This window comes from Pyxicephalus adspersus, chromosome 4, assembly GCF_032062135.1.
Source record: "Pyxicephalus adspersus chromosome 4, UCB_Pads_2.0, whole genome shotgun sequence".
NCBI classification, from domain to species: domain Eukaryota; kingdom Metazoa; phylum Chordata; class Amphibia; order Anura; family Pyxicephalidae; genus Pyxicephalus; species Pyxicephalus adspersus.
Genome location: NC_092861.1, coordinates 118,469,470 through 118,491,552, shown reverse-complemented (window position 1 = coordinate 118,491,552; position 22,083 = coordinate 118,469,470). Strand labels below are relative to the sequence as shown.

The window sequence follows — 22,083 nt, the reverse complement described above, 5'->3', positions numbered from 1 at the left end:
TGAGGTGCTCATGATTAGAACCTCTTTACTAGCATTTTGAAGGTGGTTTGTCCTATATAAAACCTCAGATATTTAGTTTAGTGCTCCTGACTGTTGAGGTGAGAGTGAACACCATGGTGAGATCAAAAGAGCTGTCAGAGGCCTTCAGAAAGATGATTGTAGCAGCTTACAAGTCTGGTAAGGGATTTAAAGATTTAGGTTATTTAAGATCTGAAAATAATTCGAAATCAGCAATTCCACTATCTGCAAAATAGTCTACAAGGGGAGGACTTACTGCCAACATGCCCAGGTCTGGCTGTCCAAGCAAGTTCACAAGATGCTAAAAGAAGCCTCCAACAACCCTAAAATGTCATCACGGGAGCTACAGCAGGCTCTTGCTACTGTTAATGTGAAAGTGCATGACTTACAATCAGAAAAAGAGTGCACAACTTAAAGGTGCATGGGAGCTGTGCAGGGAGGAAACCTTTGCTCTCTAAGAGAAACATCAAGGCCAGACTGAAGTTTGCTAGAGACAATGTAGACAAAGACCTTCTGGAAATATGTTCTTTGGACAGTTGAGTCTAAAATTGATTTTATTTTTTTTTTTTACACCAGAAGAGAGGACATGTTTGGTGTATATCAAATACCAGCAATTACAGGAAAAGAACCTCATAGCAATTGTGAGCATGGGAGTGGAAGTGTCATGGTTTGGTGCTTGGGGATGCTTTGCTGCAGCAGGACCTGACCAGCTCACCATCATAGAATCCACCATGAATTCTACCGTGTTTTAGAGGAATATGCAAGACTATCTGCAAGAAAATTACAGCTGAAGCAGTACTAGACCCCACAACACGACAATGACCTAGTCCTAGAACATACCAGTAAATCCACCAAAGATTGGCTCAAAACTAAGAAATGGAGCGTCCTGGAGAGGCCCGGGTCAAAGCCCAGATTCCATTCCATTGAGATGCTGTGGGGTAATGTGAAATGGGCTGTACATGCAAAAAAACCCTCAAACATCTCACAGCTGAAGGAATTATGCATTGAAGAGTGGGGCAAACTTTTCTCAGACTGATGTCAGAGACTGGTAGATAGCTTAAAAGAAGCATATTACTGCATTTATTTCAGCCAAAGGAGGTAGGGTGTCCTAAATATTGTCCTATGTTAGAATACACATTTCTGTTGATATATTTTGTTTAATGAGTAAATCACGGTTCACTTTTGTTGTTTACCTACAATTAAATCACTTTCTTTTCCAAAGATGAATAAAAACAAGATTAGACATTGATATGTGAACATTTCTTAATAAAGAACTGAACATTTAATGGGGTGTCCTAATTTTTTTATTTGACTGTATGTCTCTAGTGTCTTTACCCCAGTCATCAGACATCAGTTTCTTTTACTCTGAATGCCGCCAAGAATGACAGCACACCGGTAAATCCAATGTCTGTTCATATGTACTTAATGTATTTAAAAAATAAATAATACCACATAGATAACAAAATAGTGTTTTATTAAATAGAACACTTAAATATATATACAAAATTCAGCTTTATAAATTAGAAGAAATGTATACAAAGCAAATCTCTCATATCATCTAAATGATTATAATAGTAACATATTGTAAGAATAGAAAACAATATTAAAATGACTAGAAGTGATAGTAGTATCTACTGATCTATTTCTAAGGCTCTTTACTTAATATAGGGGAATGCCACTTCTCCAATTACCTTCAGATTATCACATGATTATGGCTACTCAAGAGGAGAATATGAGCATTATGAATAATATTCAGCTTTCTTCAAAAGAGTTACTTTTAAACTAAAAAAGGATATCGTAGATCTGTATCAAACTAAAATTTAGAAAGCAGCAATTTTAAAAGGAACCAGGCCACATGTATGGAATCATAATAGCTGCAACTTTTAAAAACTCACTTCAGGTTTGTAACTTACGGCTGCTTTTAAAGCTCAACTGAAATTTTAGATTTACTGTGATAATTCCTCTGATGCTGGAAAATTCACTGTGTGAGGAGCAGATGTGCAACGTTGTACTCTTTGCTTCTCCTAGACTGTTGCCTAAAAGACTCCAATTATGTAAGTTAAATGCAAAATTTGTTAATAATTGAGGTGTTTATTCTCTAGAAGATACTTAAGAACTACATGAGGTAGGAGGTGGTCAGAGACACTGGGTCAAATGGAAATGCAACCATGAGAGATAGGGAGGCAAGCTGACAAACACCCTATGAACAAAACTAACTTTTTTCAAGGGTCAATGCACAACAAACATAAATATATATTTTTTTTTCTGGATGCCAGTGGGTTAAATCAGTCACCAACATACCTGTCCAGAAACATCAAGATCTCAGGGCTGAATTGCCAGCCCATAGGGGGTTCATTCACACACCTAAAGACTTGATTGCGTTACTGTGTGCTGGGAGGTAGCATGGGTTGCTTTAAGCCCTGCAAGTGTATTGGGGTTCTATTAAGAATAAATAACACCACATTGCAGTAATGCGTACTTTCCTGAAGGAAATGTGAATTATTTGCTTCTAGGGAGAAAAAAAAATGTCTTCCAATAACCATGTGGTACAGGAAGAGTTCTCTTTAAACTATCTGTTCAATACAATGACAGATAGATACAAAGAACTGCATCTATTGGCTTGGAAGACAGATTGAGTTCAGCAATGACAGTTGACAGATTTCTGCACTGTATACCGAATTTACAGGGACATCCTCACATCCTGAATGCAGTAAGGTTGCAATGAGTTGCTTTGTCTTACAAAATGGCCTGCAAAATATTTAAACTTCAAACTTTCAGATAGAAAGTTTCAAACTAGATATAAAGGCTATGTAGTTTTTAAATGTGGATATTACTATGGCTTGATGGGTCTACTACACAAAGATTAAGAAAAAAAGGACAGGAGATTTCACAGTTAATTTTCACACTGGCTTTTTAACAGGGCAGCGTTTCTTGTGTTTTTAAATCAACAAGAGCTGAGGCTACTTAAATAATCAATATTTTTGTCCAACAGTACATCCTAAATTGGCAGCCACGGCACCCAATGAGGAATTATAACCAAAACACTTTAACTTTAGAACTGAGTGAAGAAGGGTTTAGTGGCCAAATCGTTACATTTGTCTGACCGTGGACCTGACATCTGGGCCATGGCTGTGAGCCTGGCTCCTCTCAGGAAATGTATTTATTCTTTTAATGGATATTAAAGAGTCTATTAGTTAGATGGGGACACCAGACTTAGGGCACTGCCTAATGGTATTCCACAGAAATTGAAAGAAAGTGAATGCATTTTAGAGGAATTAGAAGTCCAGATCTCATCCATCAGTGGGAAAATTCCCACTGGTATCAATTAAAACTAATAAAGACTGGAACAAAGGATCTGCATCACTCTACTAAAATGTAAAAGTGTTCTAGATAGAATTCCACCATCAATAAAAATCAAAGAAAACATGACAAGTTGTAAAGTATTAAAATTATGGCTAAATCTTGAAATCAAAATCAGAGAACTAAAGTCAAATTTTGGCCAGAAAAGTCCTCTTTACAATCTCTGCTGTAGGATGCTACACATTCCCCTGCATCAGACTCATGTAGTAGAAGGTTGCTCCTAGGGCCCAGCTGGTCTCCACATCATTTATCTTCTTAACAAGCTGCAGAAATGAAGGTTATAGAATTAAACAGGCAAAGTCAAACTGACAAGTTTGGTTTATGCTGAGTGTCAATGTCACTTGGCCCCACTCACAATTCAGATCTGCTAACCATGTAACTTTAGGAAACACACATTCAATTGTGTGCAGATTTAGTTCTGCTTTAAAGTAAGATTTAAAGAGAACCTGTCATGATAGAAATAGGTAGGGCTGCAATGAATGTGTACTCTGAAAAGGTTAGTTGCTTAGTTTCACTGCTTTTAATTACCAGCAGTAAACCACCTTTAAATATAATAATATAATAATAATAATTATTAAATTATTAAATTATTATTTAATAATTATAATAAATAATAATATAATTAATATAAAAAAATACAAATTCAAATATGAGCAGAAAAGATATTAAATTAAATTATTCTACTTTCTGGCTTTCCACCACAAAACGAAAAAAGCAAGCATACAATAACCATGTAGCTGGTGAAACATTGAAGGGTTAATAAATTAGTTACCTTTAGCTGCTTTTCTTCAGGAAATCCTAAATCTTGAAGAAGATGAGTAATGTAGCATAGATCCATACAGAGAAATGGATGGCCCCCTGACTTCTCTATATCTGTACATTCTAAAGAAAAAAACAAGGAGAAATAAGCAATTACAAAACACCTAATAAGCAGTAACCTGTGCAATGTATTTCTCAGCTACGTGCAAAGAGTGCTCATTATATATCGAGATGGCTTTACAAATAACTCCAGCGTGTTGGCTCTTGCGGTGGTGTATTTGCAGAGACAGCCAAGTTTTTCCCTTTTGGAGCAAATTGAACCATGCTTTGTAAGGGTTTTTTGCTTTCCCCTTGATCGGCTATGTTTATAGGGTTTTTATCTGGGATACGTTTATTCCCGAGTGGTTTAACTTGATGGACTTGTGTCTTTTTTTTTTCAACTTATGTAAGTTTGTAACCCTGCTCTGGGACAAGAGCACAATAGGAGATTGTTCTGTGCTAGAGGTTAGGCTAGTTAAAAAAAACCTTTTGGAACTTTTAAATAAAGCCTGCTCCTTTGTAATCGGTTCCTGCTGGGAGAATTTCCCTTAATTTCCGGCTGGTTAATAAATAAAATCATTGCAAAAACAAACAGTAGAATTTTTGAAAAAAAATCCAGTCAAAGTGAACTACAAAGACAAACACCTGGCAAACATTCTAAACTCTGCTTTGGTTGGTATTGTGCTTTAGGGTTTATCCTGTAATGTGCAATGTCCCTTCACTAAAGGTATTGAAGATTAAATTTAAACAATCTGGAGATTCTGACAGTGTACAGTTGTTCAAATCTCAAAAACTTGATTATTTGTGCCACAGACAGATATACCAATTTCATACCATTATTAGCTGCCACTTTAAAATCTTTGACCTTCACAAAGCCACCAATCTCTGGATCTGGAGAAAGAGAAAAAAAAGTAAAGAAATGGCTTTACATTACAATAAAAACAAAAATCTTGTCAGTCCATGACTGCCCTGTTAGTTTTTGGGTACTTTGGGACAGAGGTCTGAAGTTACATACATTTTTTTTAGTGTCTCAAAAATAAATAAATGAAAAAGTATAATGTAACAAAAAAAAAAAAGCATAAAAAACAAGGCAGAGGAAAAAACATCTCCTAAACACAATAATACAGTACATAGACTACGTGTTCTGTGGTAATATAAAAATGTTTAAAAGGTAACGAATTGAAATACGTTTTATGGTTGTACTATGAAGATTTATAAAGATCTGCATCTATTTATACAATTGCAAATCAAGAAAAGCACTAATGCAGTAATGAGTCACTACAAAACCTAAAGTTGAATGAATACCTGTACTTACCTATCAAATGTGTGTCTTCAGCACGATCAAAATAATAGGAGAAGGCATAAAAGTAGAGGACGGCCACCTCCTTGACATGATTTACTTTGCCCTTAAGCATTTCTCCTACTTTTCTATAGCAAGATTCATAAACTGAAGTTACTGCAGGAAGAAAAAAAAATTGCATTACAGTGAGAGCAACTCAAAAAATACAAGGAAAGAAATTTTTCCAACATGCACAGTAGTAATAAAATAAAAGACTGTTTTTTGTTTGCAGACCTGTTGACATAAAAATTGGTAGTTCACGTTACAGAATAGGCTTGGAAATATTCAGTTAGCTCAGACTTACCTCCCTTCTCCCCTTTCACTTTATAAGTTATCCCAGCATGCTCAAATTCGGTCACATAGGCAGGTGCCAGACAGGGAGTCACTAACTCTTCTCCAGGCTGCACTACAGGACAAAAAGGTAAAAAGACATTATTTAAGGACCAGGGTGACTTTTTACACTGGAAATTGAGAAGGTCACAAAGACTATGATGTAGGATAGCAGGTGGGGCCGATAGCTTACAAGTCAGTTATAAATGTTTTTGCAGTTTGATTCAGAGTTTAAAATAAGGGCATCCATCCATAAGGGCATAATAATCCAGATAGAAGCTTGGTGCAACGTTCCCATAGTTTGTATGAGTAGAACTACAAAAATTGCTTACCCTCTGAATTTGTGAACCTCAGGAAACATGAACTCTCTATGTCAGGTGGAATTGGAGCATTTAAGATTTTTCTACTCCCTAAGTTTCTATATCTGTTTAGAACAGTTACAATACCTGTACCGAATAGTTTTTTCATAGAATCACAAAAATTGTCTAACTATGTGTGGGATAATAGAAAACGCTGTAGCCAAACAACGCTAATTAAGTATGGAAGGATGGGTGGTATGGGGCTTGCCAATATTTCTAATTATAGCACAAGTAGTTTATTGGTGGCGACATACTACACATAAAATTTGGGTTGAAATGGAATCCTTATTTCCTAAATGGATGGATTTTCCCAAGTTATTATTGGCTATAAAATTGGGTCTTCCAGTAACAGAGTGTGAATACCTTACTATACAAGCGTCATTGCAGATTTGGGCAAAATACCAACTCTATACATTGCGATCTCATACAACAATGCAAATAACACCCGATTTGAAAATTTTAGAATTGTTTATGCCATATCTTAACCTTTCTGTGTGGTATACGTAGGGCTTAACAAAAATAAAAGACATATTTTTTCAGGAACTTAAGACTTTTCAGTCGTTACAAAACACATATGGTATTCCTTCTACGGAATTCTTTACATATATACAGGTAAAACATTGTTTATCAAAATGTGATATCTACGCTAGACCCCCCATAGACAGCTCTATATATCTTTATTTTACTAACCCTTCTATGGGGAAAAAAGGAATTACTAAATTTTATACGCTTTTTAGCTATAATTTAGTCTTTAAGAAAACAAAAAAGAAAGCATGTATCATATGACAATTTGATTTGGTTGGAGTCATTACGCATTACATTTCGTAGTACGAATTGTGCAGATCATCGAGACCTATTCCAAAGAGTAATTAACCAGTGGTACACGACGCTCATTCGTTTAGCACATTTTTTGGCTTCCTACTCTAGGAGCTGTTGGAGGGAATGTGAAGAAGCAGGTACTTTATATCATACTTTGTGGCAATGTATATCTGTACGATCATTCTGAAACCAGATATTTATCCTGATATCTGAGCGTAATGAAAGTTCTATATGTCCAAACCCTGAAATGGCTATATTACATGTTAACATGGATAAGATTACTTTAAAAGTTAGGACTGTGGCTTTACATATTTTCCTAAGTGCAAAATTATTAATTGTTAGAAAATGTAAAACGATGTAAGTGCCAAATTTATCAGAGGTAATATATGATCTTAATCTACAATGCACTTTGGAAAATGTTTTTGCAACAGCACATAACAAATACAAGAAATTTAGTTTAGATTGGGGAATATGGTTGGCCCATTCTAAATGTGCTGTTGGTGTTTAAGTTGTTTATTTTCCTCCTTTTATCCATGTTTTTTTTTTTTTTTTTTAATCTTTTGAGTTTACCAGTGTGTCCACTCTTTGGATGTTAACTCCAAGCGTTTATTTTGTGTATGAAAAATGTATTTGTTTAACAGTGTAGACTGTTACTTTGTTATTTCTGTCTTTATGGTGTTGTGTATAGTATGTGTTTATGTTAACTCTCTTTTGTGTGCCTCTTATTCTTTACCCCCTTTTCAATTTGTGTTCTTTGTCCATGTTGCCTGACAAGGCTTATTGTAATTTCTATTCCCTTAGGAAACGTATGGATATGATCACAATAATATCTATATTTGTATCAGTGAATATCCTTTAATAAAAATCTAGGCCCCCAGATACATTGAGAAGGTGAATCCCCTCTCATTCAGTTTATTTACTGGAATTCTTTATACTTTAGGTATTTAAAGTCTAAAGTTTAAAGTGCATTTCACACTGTAATTCTCATAAAAAGATCTAAAACTTACAGGGTATGCCTTCTTTTCCTCCCATGATTTCCAGTCTTGCTGACATCAAGCCAAGTCCCAAATAGCTGTGTATAAATAGAAAAAGATTTGTTTTTATCTAGCAAGTGACATTACTAAGTTTAGATGATCAATAGAGTTAAATTATGTTTTTAGATGGTAACAATTAAAAGTAAGAATGGTGCTTGTATATTTAGAAAGGACAAACCAATCCAGTTTGCTTTTTAGTAGAATTTTTATTTGGATTGTCTAAACAATTGTTATTACTTTGATTTTAGTTTAGAAAAGGCAGAACAATAACCAAAATTATTCCTGATAGAAGTGCTGCAAAAACCCCAAATAAAAAGTATGAGGGGAGGAAAAAAAAACACTTTATATCAATCTTCTGTTCAGTGTATGCCAATTTTTTTTTTAATTTGTATCACTTGATATTCGTGATTTTAGATTTTTCCTAGCTCTCAGTACGGATTTACACCAGAAAAAGAACAAATCTAAATTTAGATTTTTTTTTTAGCTGTCAGCTGACCCTGTAAGCCAGGGGTCGGCAAGCCCAGCCAGTAGTCAGTTCCGGCCTAAAGCCCCCCTGGTCGATCAGCCTAATCCTGGTCGGCAGGTGTCGTTAATACGCGGCTCTTGAGCCTTCTTGTTATGCCTCCCTTCCCTGTTTACTGCGGCCGGCGTTAACACTTCCGCCGCTGGGGTAAGGGGACATTCCCTCTCCTCCGTATGCATTCCGGAGGTAAGGGATTTCCCTTCAGGGGCATTCCTGGTGGGGGGCGGAGCCATCAGCGCGCACGAGATAGAGACAGAGAGAGAGAGAGTCAGAGTCTGGCCTAGTGTGCCTTTAACCTCCTAAAATGGCCTAGTAGCCAAAGAAGTTTGCTGACCCCTGCTGTAAGCAGTTCAGGCATACAGCAAAGAGATCAAATGATTTCATCCAGTGCACCCAGAATTATGCTATTCTTGTGTAAATTGTCTAATCTAATTACAGCTATTTAAAAAAAATTTAAAATACAAGACGTGTCTCAACAAAAATCAGCCAATCAAATTAATTTAGTTTTCTAATCTATAGTAGGAAAAGTATGTCTTTGTCTTTTTGGCAGTTAAAAAACTTTATAGAGAAAAAGCAGATCATAACTTACCTGTGTGAATAGAGGTGATATGTGCGGTTAAACAGCTGAAAGGTGGTGATGAAACCTGGTGGTGCACTAGGGAAGGTATCCTGTTTAAGAGGATCAAAATATTGAGTAATTAAATAAAATGTAAATGAGCCATAGTGATGATGTAGTCTTGTATGCCATTGGTGAATAGTATAATGTTTTCACTGCACTCTGGTTTAAAGCATGAGTATTCACTTGTCAAGCAATAAAGAATAAAGAATGATGTGGGAATGTGTTGCCTGCTCCACCCAACATTGTTTTATTACAGATTACAAGTCCCCTAAAACCAGCAATTAAACTGACACTTCACAGGGATATCCTGGGTCCTCCACAGCTGCTTCTCACCAACTTTTTTTCTCTTGCTGACCTCAATGTCAGAAGGGAAGTCAGCGCAGCTGTGATTAGGGGGTGATCTAGAGAATCACCAATTAACCCTTTATTTCAACCCACGTTTCCACAGTTTTTCATGTAATAGAGCAGCTGGCAGGGAAGGCAAATATTCAGTTTTTTTATAGGTATGCAATTTGATGAAAAGGTCTATCTTTCAATACTGTATTTTTATATTTACCTAACAGTTTAAATTTATAGTCCGGACCATAATAAAGAATAGAAGCACAAAAAAACTATACACACCATCTAATCCCTGTCATTCTACCAAACACAATGCACAAACATTGTTTAAACTGTACTGTGAAGCTTAGAAAAAATAAAGTTGTAATCCACTGGGCCAGTGTTTTGCAAGTGTGAGACTTATGATGGCAATATGACGCAGAGCTAGGCTTATGACAGAAGGAACTGATTGCTGCCAATAATATACCGTGCCTATTTTTTACAATTTAATCATTAGCGCTTATTTTACCCACTAGCCTGGCTGGGCTTCAAACATATCTGCATAGTAGTTTAGACAAATTGGATTCAATTGTTTTATGCTTTCAGGCCACAGTAACCCTTAGAAATGACGAACACTGAATTTCCAAAAAGATTCAGGTATATTCTATACTTGCCAAAAAATGGAATAACAAATACAACCAGCACTTCCAAGGCTGTGTACACACGTGCATTAATTGTCGTTGGAAATGAATGATCCACAAAAGATCGTTTGATAATTAACAAAAAAAAGTGCACAACAACGCCGACGAATGAGGAATGTCACTGGAAATCGTTCGTAATCTATTTTGTGTACGGTCGTACATGTCACTTCCTGCATCGTTCGAACAATCGTTCACAAACAATCGTTCCAGCATGTACAGAATTGTGCAAAATACGATCGTTCAAATTAATTGGGAATAATCGTTGATCGATTATCAACAATTATTGAACGTGTGTACCTAGCCTAAGGTTTAATAAACTACAATATTACATATTTGTTTTTCAGTTCAGTCATGCTTTAAATCATAAATGTATCAAAAGCTAACATGTAAGATTGTATAAAATGTCAAATCCTCAACTAATGACAAATCATACCTTATCATAAGGATAGAAGGTGATCTGTGTTGATCCACCACCAAGATCCAACATTCCAGCCAATTTAGCAGACTGATTTGATAAGCTCCCTGTTAACACAAAAATATCACACAAATTTAACACAAAATCCACTTGATAGCAGTCAGCAATTCACAGTATAGCAAACCAATAACTCAAACAAAACTTTGGGATTTCAACTAATGGTCTAGGGAGCTTTCAGGGAAATTGGAATTACAAAGTATAGAATGTTATACTAATTTACAGGTTGCTTGTCTTAAATTTGAAGTACTAAACGGATTTGTTGGTTTTGCTGTGGCTTACTGTACTTAGCTAACTGCACAGCACAAACATTCCTAAATTGCAAACTTCTTGTCATATTAATCTGCCTTAAATTAGAAATCCCTCACCTTTAACCTAAAAATTGTATCATTATAGGAATACGCATTCCTTTGTTGCAAATCTCCTCTGGTAATGATTCATTAGGCCTAAGACTTGACAGTGAAGTTTTAGCTTGAATAGATGTATAATGTAAAAACTTAAAATTTCACAGTCTAAGAACAATTTTCTTAAGGGGAAGCCAAATAACCTAACTGCATAGGTTTTTGGGATGTGGGAGAAAACTCGAGATTCTAAAGGAAACTCACAGAATCGGTATGGGAAGAACATTCACAAACTCCTTTCAGATAGAGTTCTGAACAAGTTTTTCTATTGTAACGTCATATGTAACACCACCAATTTATGAACCTCTAATTAGGACTCCAATCTAAGTAAGACCTTAAAGATGAACTCAGAGATGAACAATTGCAATCTGTAGGACAGATTTGTTACATTGTCTGTCTGTAAAGAACAGCCGCAGACATTATTCTTGAGTTTAAGCGGTGCTCATGGGGTCAGAGCTGATTACCACCTTATCATTGCCCTAAGATGTCAGCTGTCCAATGACAGCTTTTTCTCTGGTGCTCCAGAGCAAAATGTAATTGCATGCCTAACATTTTAAAGGGACTACAACGAACAAGAAGTTAAGAAATAGCTATATTCTGATGTGCAACTGGTTTTAAAAGGGTAAATATACAATAAAAAAGGGGGTCTTTTGACACTACAATATGAAACATCATATTTTGATACAATTGACCATACCAGTAATACATACCAGCTAAAAAGTTCACAGTAATCCACGCAAATATGCCTAAAAAGAGAAAAAAAGGATTTTTGAACTTTAATATGTAATTATGCATAGTTAAACACTATAGGAAGTAAGACAATTGTTGCTGTTAACCTTCAAGTATAGAAGCAAAGGTAGGAAAACTAGGTCAAGTCAGAGCATCTAAACCAGGGGTGCCCAAAACGTTGATCGCGATCTACTGAAGTCGATCGCAAAGTCGATCGTGGAGCACTGCCTTACCCCTCCCTGCCGTTTACCAGCAGCCCTGCTGTATGTCTATAGGGATGCTGGGGATGCCTTTCAGTGCGTGAGAAGGCGTGTGTAACAGTGGGGAGGGAGGCAGAGAGGGCCGTCTGAGGTAAGCAATGCTGGACGCCCAAGTCATTTCAGACTCGGTGTCAGGGTTCACCTTTCACAGTTCTTTTTCTTGTGCAGCACATCATTCTCCTATGACAGGTGAGCGGTAGCTTTCCTGTCACTATATTCTTGTAGTGCAATGTCTGTGCAATGTTCTGCCATTCAATGTCTCATTAGCTTCATTAACTTCTGTGTCATACTCAGTATATATATAAAAATGTATATTTGGAATTTTTTTGTTGGTAGAACATTTTGACTTGGTCATTTTAAAAGTAGCTCGCAAGCCAAAGAAGTGTGGGCACCCCTGATCTAACCTGTAGCAATATGAAGTGGTGAAGAGTCACCAAGGTTGGCACGCAAATATATTCCTTTATGAAACAGTTTACACATACAGCTTTGAAAGTTATATGTAAATTTCATCACTTACCTTCATCTGTACCATTCATGATTGAAACACTGTCTTTTCCAACAAGGAAAGGAGATGATTTAAAGATATCCCTCACCTAAACAGTAGGGGAAAAGTCAATTAAATCATGGGTTTCCGCATATTATCAATAATTGTGGCTTAAAGAGATTGGATATAATATATATATATATATATATAAATAAAAACCTTTCTATATTAAGACACTTACATTCCTAAATCCATTCTATATTGAGACACTTACATTCCTAATCGCCATGTAAAAGGTTTAGATCACCTTTAACTATTTCTCCAACTATTTAAATCCAATTTTACTTTTGTCAGGACTTTTCAGGTACCCACCAATGAATGAATTTTCCAGTATTAAAATTTTTTTATAGTACTAATTTATTGTGTGATCCTTTAAAATACAGAACAGCTTATGTCAGTACATATCCAATGCTCAATGTTTATATTTACAATACATTGCGTTTTATCATTCTTGACCCCCCCCCCCATTCTGTACACTTTAATAGTCTTTGTCAAAAAAATTGCACTCCAATTTCTAGCACAAAGTGCTACCCCACTGATCTATAAGAATTTCAACAATGTATATAGCTCTCTAAGCTTCTGCCATTTTTCTTTTGCTTTGCATGGAACAAGGCAAGATTCCAAAAAATAAAATGAATGTTCTGTCATTGATCACACAAGTACCACAGCAGATGGGTGATTTCCACGCCTTCTGGTAAAAAAATCTATACTCTTTGGCTGAAATACAAATCAGTTTGGGAAAAAATAAAATATTTTTAAGAACAGATCATTACTCCATCTGTGAACTATGGTGAGGGGAGCATAATTGTTTTGAACCACTTTGTTGTCTTAGAATCTAGACAGCTGGCCATGATATAATGAGTGGATTGGGAAATTTAGTATGGCTTCATTATCTAAATTTATATATAATAAACAGTAGATCCATGGAGAGGTATGCAATGATCAAAAAGTCTTTTTATACAACAGGGTCAATATCCTTGGGACTTTAAAGGCATGTATCCATGCTTTCCAATACATATTTCTTATTAATACACGTTTATTAGACAGGTAAAATATAAAAACACTTATATGCTCCAATGAACAATCTGTGGTTTTTACAGATAGGCCTTTATCAGTTCAATGGGTATTAATAAGAAATATGTATCGGATTGGTAATGAATACATGCCTTTAAAGTCCCAAGGATATTGACCCTGTTGCATAAAAAGACTTTTTTTGATTATGTATATTAAGGGATCTGGTATATGTAAAATGATCTGGTAAAAACTGAAGGGACGTCTTCTCATTTCGTGGTATGCAATGATTTAGATTTATTACTAAACGCATGAATACAGCAGCTGATATGAAGTATTCTGACATGTTTCAATACAGTGTGTGTCTAAATTTACAGATACATGATTTCTAGAGGAGAACCTGAGAACATACAAGGAAAAATAAAGTTACTATGTCCACAGTTACCGTATCCAGCAGCTTCTGTGCCTTCTCTCCAGGTAAGAGACGTAAACCCGCAGTGGCTTTTAGGACAAGTGGTGTGGAGCTCCAGAGGTTGTCGGGTATTTCGGCCATTGCTATATCTAACAGCTCCTTTATTCCTGCTGCACACTGAAAAACACAAAAGAATAAACTGTATGAGTGAAAACATCCTTCCACAGGTATACAAATATAGATAGCCACAGATATGAAAAGAACTATTGACCTGAGCAAGTCATTTAAAAAGTAGTCCCATATATCTCATAATGTATGGATAGGTATGAGATAAAGACTTCTCCTTGTATTTAACAATACATGCTTTGTGCACTGGAGGTTAATAACTACATTGTATTGCCATTCAACTGCATCAAAGCCACTTCAATTACCATATTCCCCTTCATGTTTTCACAGAAGAATCACACATTTTTTTAATAGGAATACAATGGAAATGTGTTAGTGCTTGAAGAAAGTTTTGTGAATCTGCTGTGAAAACAATCTTAAGCAATTTCTGTTCTGACACTTGTTACCAATTCATTTCAAAAGGCCAAACCTTTGGAGATCATTCCCAATAAGTATACCTTTATGAGGATTGATGCGCCCACCATTGTCCACAACATACTGAAGGTACGAAATGTGTAAGTTTTAGGGTATATTGTTGGTCTACCTAATCTTTTATTAATCTGTGCATCTAGAATAGTGGGAAGTTGCAGCTTTGTGTCCATGTACGGGTGTTTGTTCTCACACTGATAATCGGTTGGTAGCTGCTCACAGGTTACACATGAGATTATATTTAATAGGGAAAAAAAAAATAAAGCACAGACTTCATTCCCAATAATGTGTCAGCTCATATTCACCATATTAGTATGCAGTGTCTGTGGATAAGTCATGTTTTTGTGGTAGTAAACAAGTGAAACCAGAGCAGCTAATCGAGAAAAACAAGACGCTCATACATTCCACACAATGGGTATTACTCAGCTTTAATTGACCAATTGTCCAGTTCACCAACAGTCACTTAAAATTTGTCAATTTACATAAAATTACTATTAGGATCTACAAAGGCTTTGATGTAACAAAGTACTGTTCTCCTTTAAAGGATCGTGTCACTGTAGCATGTAATGTTTAAGGTCTTTTACCTCTTTAAGTACACTACTTCTGTTCCAGGATGTGGTTCTTGAAAACGCAGCATTGAGAGATTAATACAAAATATAAGTGTCACATCATGCAAATCCATCATCAACTTACCTGTCAGCAGAATATGCATGATCACAAATGCAGAGAGCATTTAATATTTGTTTTTACCTATAGGGAGCTATTTTTAACAACATTCTGTCATTAGGAGATTTATGTAAGGTGTTCTATGTAGGTGTTCCTAAATGATGTTTACTAGGAGCTACAACAACCAATAGTTCATTAGGCATTTCACATCCAAATATTTGAATGTCATTAGCAACTAAAAAACTTTTTTTATAGTTTCTTTAAAGTAAGAGATACACTGCCTGAAAAAAAACTGCCGTGTCTAACAAATCTGTGACTCATGAAGCCTGGTTCTTTGCTGTGCTCCCTTTTATGATGTGGGGGCTAGTGGACCAGGCTTATTTAGAGACAGGTTTGTCAGATGTGGGCATGTAGCTGTTGTCAAGAAACGCTTTTATCGTTTTTTTTCAATCCCTGCAATGTGGTGCTTTATTGACCTGCAATAAAGGGCAGGAGGTGGAAGGGAATAGATACACGACTGAATTTTATTTGCATTTAGTGCACCAACTACTGGGACTCTACAAGATATACAAACAAATGTCCCGGCAAGTGCCTGCTATATACAGTATGTATCAGTTTTGTATGTAAATTAAAATGAAAAAAGTTTATTACGTTAGCTTAAGTTCCAGTGTTTAACCCAGAAATCTTTTTAAGGGTGGGAAGAAATTGTAGGTAGGTGGCAGCCCCTGTATTGTGACCCAACTTTTCAGTAACCACCCAAAAACAGGCACGTGGTTACGAAAAAGTGCCAGGTGGTGCACCCAGCTAAAAGGGGCTGGAGAGAGTGAAATAATTGAATAGTCTAAGTCAAATCCAAAATTAACCCCAGCAAACTGTTGCAGAACAAAATTAGAAGGTAAATCGTTTTGTGTCAGCATGGGATGAGTTAATACATCCTGGCACCAAGGCATACACAGCCTAGTGTACAATCTGGAGAAGGTTTCTAGCATGCAGGTAAGAATTTATTGCAGAAGATATTATCTATCGTGCAAAAATAAGTATTCCTGCTAACAAGGTTTTTATTCCATTTTGCTACGCATGAAGTGGTCATACTTTATGGTGACAATGTAATATTATGTGAGGAGTAACCATAAGTCTTTGAAAAATAATAACCATAAAACATTCCAGGTTGTATACTTGCCTTCTCTGGCTCATCAGCATACGCAGACAATCCTGGCTTTATAGCTTTAAATGTTTCATGGTCCAGATTGGGCGCACCTAGTGAGAAAAAAAAAAAAAAAAACACAGTTACGAGAGAATCTCTGCTGATCTAGTAAAAACATAGACCTACAGATGGTTAAAAGACACTGGCCCTAAACTTTTATTCAAAGAACTTTTTATGCAACTATCAGAAACAAACTTCCTAGAAGATAATATGTCAGATTACCTTGTTTTTTGATTGTTATTAAGGTATTTAACACACCTGAGATAGCTGCTGAGCACGGTCATCCGTGAAGTGACATCAGCAGTCTAAGTCATTAAATGAAGCTGTGAGAGGCTGACAGTAGCAGCTTTCATACAGCAGAACATTAAAAAACGCCTTTAAGGACATCTCCTGCATTCTGCCCATATTGAAGTTACTTCCTTCTTTATTTACATTTTGTGCTCCAAGGACTCCTACAGACACTGTTTGTTATGGGTGGACAAGTAATAAAACACTGATCTTGCCTGAAACCATAACATTTGCTAACAAGTAGCTGTGCAGGTTCCTGCTGCCAGGCTTCATGGCACCAGGGGAGGGGGAAGAACACAAGAATTGACACTTTCAGAAAGTGGACAGATTCCTTCTCAAGTTACATCAAAATACATTTAAAATGGGTAAAAGTGCTCAGCTTCTGTTCATTTAAAACATGAGCTTTAGACACAGGGTCCCCAGGTGCTGATGTTTTTGTATAATGCAACTGCACTACCAGTAAACAACCTTATTTGTAAGAGCCAAGAAACCCATTAGCTGTTTATTATTCCTTCCTACATTACAGATTTTACATTGGGGTTCTCCCTTAGGCCCTTTTAGCTGGGTGCACCACCCGGCACTTTTCAGCACCCACCCAGCTGTTTTTGGTTGGTTACTAAAGAGTTTGGTCACAATACAGGGGCTGCCACCCACCTACAATTTCTTCCCACCCGGCTTAAAAAAATTTCTGGGTTGAGCACTGTACCCCATTACCTATATTAGGTCCTTAGCAATAAAACATGAGAGGTCTGAACTACAGGTAGATATGAAAGAATAACTTGTAAGGTGCACATTTATTTTAACATATAACTAATAAATAGTTTGACTTTATTAAGTTTACAGAGAGTAAGTTGTACTTCTGTAACTTCATTTTAAATGCAGTTTAACTCAAAAACTTCAATAAAAATATGACAATGATAAATGAGAAACAAAACACAATGAATAAAGAGAGAATAGCAAGGTGGAAAAGAAACAGCCATCAATTCTAACATAAGGTAGTTTACAAGTCAAAACCTTTACAACTTCCGTAACTTCCCTGACTGGTAACTCTGATGACAGAGCTACCAATATTTAAGTTCTATGAAAATAATGGAGTGTTAAACCACCCAAGGAATTCTTGGCAAAATGTTCACAAATTCTCTGCAATGTGTCTCTAAGGACACCTGCTGTGGCAAGTATGTGTAAATTCTGTTTTAGCTGCTGGGAATTTAATTTACTTTATATTATCCAGAATGCCAGAAGCAGCTTGCAGAACAACAATACAATATATGGAACGGCAAAGTGAAGGAGGACAGAAGCAGGAGCTACTGCTAGAATCTTAGATGGATCTAAGAAGCTGGTAGGTGACTGAGCTCACCAAATGTCAATCACCACTTCTTTCTGTAATGACATGTCTACTATAACCCCCCAAGCAGATACCTCCACATTTAGGAAAAACTTTGGAGAAGGGGGTGTACCACCTTGAGGTTTTGTCTATCATCTGGGGATTCTATCAGTGGGATACTTGTGTCTTGTGTCCCTTGGTCTGCATATAGGTTGACGCCAATAACAGCATCCCAAGCTGCATTTTTAATTATGCATGAAGACTGCAAGGAGAGCACAGGGATTAACTACAACTATAGGTTAAGTGGAATTTTGGAAGTATATCTAGTAGGGCATTGTTGGCAGGATCCCTCTGCAGTACTCCCAGAATCTATAAAAGCTCTTATTCATCAAGGCCATTGTATAACTTATTTTTTTAATGTTGCTTTTTGAAGAACCAGCTTGGATAAGCTGTGATACGTCTTCAACAATTAAGTCCAGTTTGAGGTGACCAACTACTACTAGATATACAAGGACCTGGTGAATGATAACCTTTATAGATTCTGTAAGAACTACAGAGAGATCCAGCCGACAGTAATAGATCCCCAAGAAATAGAAGAAGACATGGAAAAGATGATTCTGACAAAGCTGCACCTATAACAGAAATACAATTTTTGGATGTAACAATGGGGTTGAAGAGACAAAAGTGTCTTTACTAGTAATCACATGCACACTCCAGCCAATACTCTTGTAGTGTAAGAAGATGGGATCTACAACCTGTTTGTAACAGATACCAATATCTTTATGATCCTTTGAGATTTTGACTCATTGCCCCATCTTACCAGAGGATGTTCGGCTGAATTTATAGACATGCACTCGTGTTCCAGTACTTCCGGCGTCAAACATTATTCCATAGAATACTTCACTAGCAGCAGTTTTTCTGCCACTTCCTTCTTCAAGTTCAAATTTGGGGACGTTGTCCTCTTCTTCTACATGAGAGCGAGGACTCCAAGTGATGTAACTGAAGAAGAGCATCACACAAAGGGCAATCAGCAGGAGACATGGCAGCTTTGAGATCTTCATGGCTATAGCTTTAGAAGAGCTGCAAAGGAAATTCAAAGATGTTTAATATGATGTTTATTAGTAAGAGTCACCTAACCAAGGAAATTATAGGAGCCACTATTGGAATTTATTTATTTTTTGCATCCTTCAGGTGGTTTTTGCCACTGAAAGAGCCAGTAACTGCCTTAAAAACACAAGTTCCCACACTCAATGTATAAATAGTCAATTGAAAAAAAAAAAAAAAAAACAGCTGGATTTCGCTAAGGACAAATGAATGCTTCTTAGGCTTTGTACACACACGTCAGATGATTCTCGTCCGATAGGGCTGATATCAAACGAGAGCCTGGCAAATCCATGAATGGTGAACGATAGTAATGCAAGTGAAGGGGAGAGAGCGCAGCGGGGTTCCACTCTGTCATTCTCCTCTCTCCATACAGCAGAACGGTGCTGTATGTACAGCGCTCACTCATGCACCTTTCAGTCTTTTGTCATTGGAAAAGAATGTGAAAGATGCTTTCCAATGACAATTTTTGAACGTGTGTACCCAGCCTTACACTCATGGGATGTAGACAAAATATGTACACATCACCCCAAAGTGTCCAATGCCTGATATATTAAAGACACTGCAGTGGTAATTCCAGGCTTTCTTCATATGTTGCTATTTCCTTACACAAATGTTTTGATGTGTTTGAAAAAAACCTGAGAAGAATGGGTGGATGTTGAGCTCTAAAAATACTAGGCCTGACAGTTCTTCAATACTATAGGGATTACATAGGGCTTCCCCTATGGCTGCCAGGACTGAATAAACTCTTGCGTGCCTGTGCAGGATTTGCGTCATTCTGGCTCAGCCAATCAAGATGGCCGAAGATCAAAAACAGACAAAGATGGCGGTGCCCATGATGGAATAGGTAAGTGCATATAAAAATTTGCAATCAGACAAGTTATTTTATTGCAGAAGGAACATCACCTGTCCCTTCGGCAATACAGGACCCACCTGGTCGCAATTTTTTTTTATTTCTTGGGGTTTAGTTCTGCTTTAAAGAAACCCTAAAGGCTGAGTACACAAGTTCAATATTTGTAGTTGCAAAGGATCTTTCACGATCCTTACCAGCGACAAAAGACTGAATGATTGTTGTACATACAGCGCCATTCTGCTCTATGGAGGGGGAAGAACGACGGAGTGGCACCCCGCTGTGCTCTCTCCCCTTCACTTGTATTATGGTTGTTTGTGGATCCGCCAGGACAGATCCATGAATGCATCGGACGACACGGCACATTCTCGTACGAATATTGGGCGAGAATTATCTGACGTGTGTACAGCCTTACTCTGCCAGCTTAGATATTTTTCTTTTTACAGTTTCTAATAATTTTCCTACATTAGGGAGCCTATTTTCAAGCCAATACATCTGACATTCACTAAACACTCCCTGGTGGAGAATCTTCCGGATCTGTTTCAATGGACAGAACTGATACTCCACCAGGGAACGTTTCAGTGAATGTCAGATTCACCACTTTATAAATAGACCCCTAAGTGTCAGATAACAGAATGCACAAAATCAAAAAAGAAAATCTTTTCTCCAATAACATTGTGATTCTTTGTACTGGAAAAAGTCACGTTAAACATTTTATAGAATAAAACACATTTTCTTTACATTACAACTATTTATTCTTTGTAATAAACAGAAAAAAAAACAGTTTTCATTTTCTTTTAACACTTTTTTTATATAGATTCCAATGAAAATAAATTATTATTTATATTAAAATTAGATGTAAATATAACAAAGTGATCACCAAATAAAAATAAAATGTAACAATGATTTTAGTATATATGGGGGGAGGGGAAATAATAGAAATAATTCAGGTTGGTGAATAAGCCCGATCAATGCCAACATTTTCTTTTTTGGAAATATAAATGTATAATACATGAGAAGGGCAGTGATCGGACATAATGTGTACAATGAGGGAATTGTTGCTGGGATTTGGCAGCTCGGATACAATGACACTTTGTGACCCCCCCAGCAGTCCTCACCCCGGGGGACACAGCACGGGCTGTCACCTCCTGTACGCAGGAAATACACCCACAGGAAATCATTCTATAGATACTTACTCGTACATAGCCCACAGCCATACCAGAGCCCACACACGTCCAGCGAGCTGCCCAAACGAGCCGTGACTGGGAAATACCTCCACATCACTCCCGGATCACCTTCTATGCCTGGGTGGGGCGGCCATCCCAACAATGTGACGCGTCTACAGTTGGTGACATCATCACAGCGACTATTCGTAGCGGCCATCTTTGAAGTGGGAAAGTTGTCGTTACTATGGTCACCTGACATTTGAATATGTCAGGTGACGACAGAAAGGGCGGACTTATCAAAAGGCGGGGAAAACATTGAAAAGGGGGCGTGGTTCTGTTGGGAGCAGTGTGAGGTGGAGGGTGAGATATACACTGCGAGCTTTAGTGAGGAGCAGTCTGGGCTCAGAGTGTGGGATGGGGAGCTGGGTGTGTAATGGAAGCCATATGTAGTAGAGAGCAGGGGGTAGAGTTACATATAAGGAGCTCCTGGTAGTGAGGAGCAGTGTGGAGGACAGTAGGATAGACGGAGCTGGGTGTGGTGGGAAGCTGTACTGTCTAAAGCAGCGGTCACCAACCCGTGGTCCGCGGCTCTGGCTGGTTCAATCCTGAGCGGGGTCAGGAGAAGGACCCCGCTGGGTGGACACACTGGCCAGAGCTGCACACCATGTCCCCCATACAAGGCCCATGCGCAGGGAAGTAGGCGGGCTTTATCTCTGCCCATAACTCGCCCACTCTCCCATTGTAGGCTCAGATCTGCGATGGGGGAGTGGGCGGGGTTATGTAACAATGATGTCACTATGGGGGAGGTTCCTCCCCATTTGAGTGATACCTGGCTCTATGCGC

General features: G+C 37.4%; 1 protein-coding gene across 1 annotated transcript; it reads right to left on the bottom strand.

Annotated features, from left to right (window-relative positions):
- Positions 1–1,475: 1,475 nt before the first annotated feature.
- On the bottom strand, positions 1,476–21,429 carry ENTPD6 (ectonucleoside triphosphate diphosphohydrolase 6). Its single transcript, XM_072409438.1, has 14 exons — positions 21,271–21,429; positions 18,944–19,203; positions 16,488–16,564; positions 14,081–14,224; positions 12,598–12,673; positions 11,802–11,837; positions 10,652–10,740; positions 9,170–9,249; positions 8,031–8,095; positions 5,820–5,921; positions 5,492–5,632; positions 5,011–5,067; positions 4,151–4,260; positions 1,476–3,641 (listed from the first exon to the last, which is right to left on the bottom strand). Exons 1-14 carry the CDS (start codon positions 21,276–21,278, stop codon positions 3,555–3,557), a joined length of 1,332 nt encoding a protein of 443 aa, XP_072265539.1. The 5' UTR covers positions 21,279–21,429; the 3' UTR covers positions 1,476–3,554.
- Positions 21,430–22,083: the final 654 nt, after the last annotated feature.

What these genes read in the sequence shown, in the direction of transcription:
- ENTPD6 (XM_072409438.1), bottom strand. An exon ending in ATTCAGCCGAACATCCTCTG is followed by an intron (nt 16,565 to 18,943) that starts GTAAGATGGGGC and finishes TTTTCTCACTAG; the next exon opens with GTGCGCCCAATCTGGACCAT. An exon ending in TACTGTGAACTTTTTAGCTG is followed by an intron (nt 10,741 to 11,801) that starts GTATGTATTACT and finishes TTGTGTTAACAG; the next exon opens with GGAGCTTATCAAATCAGTCT.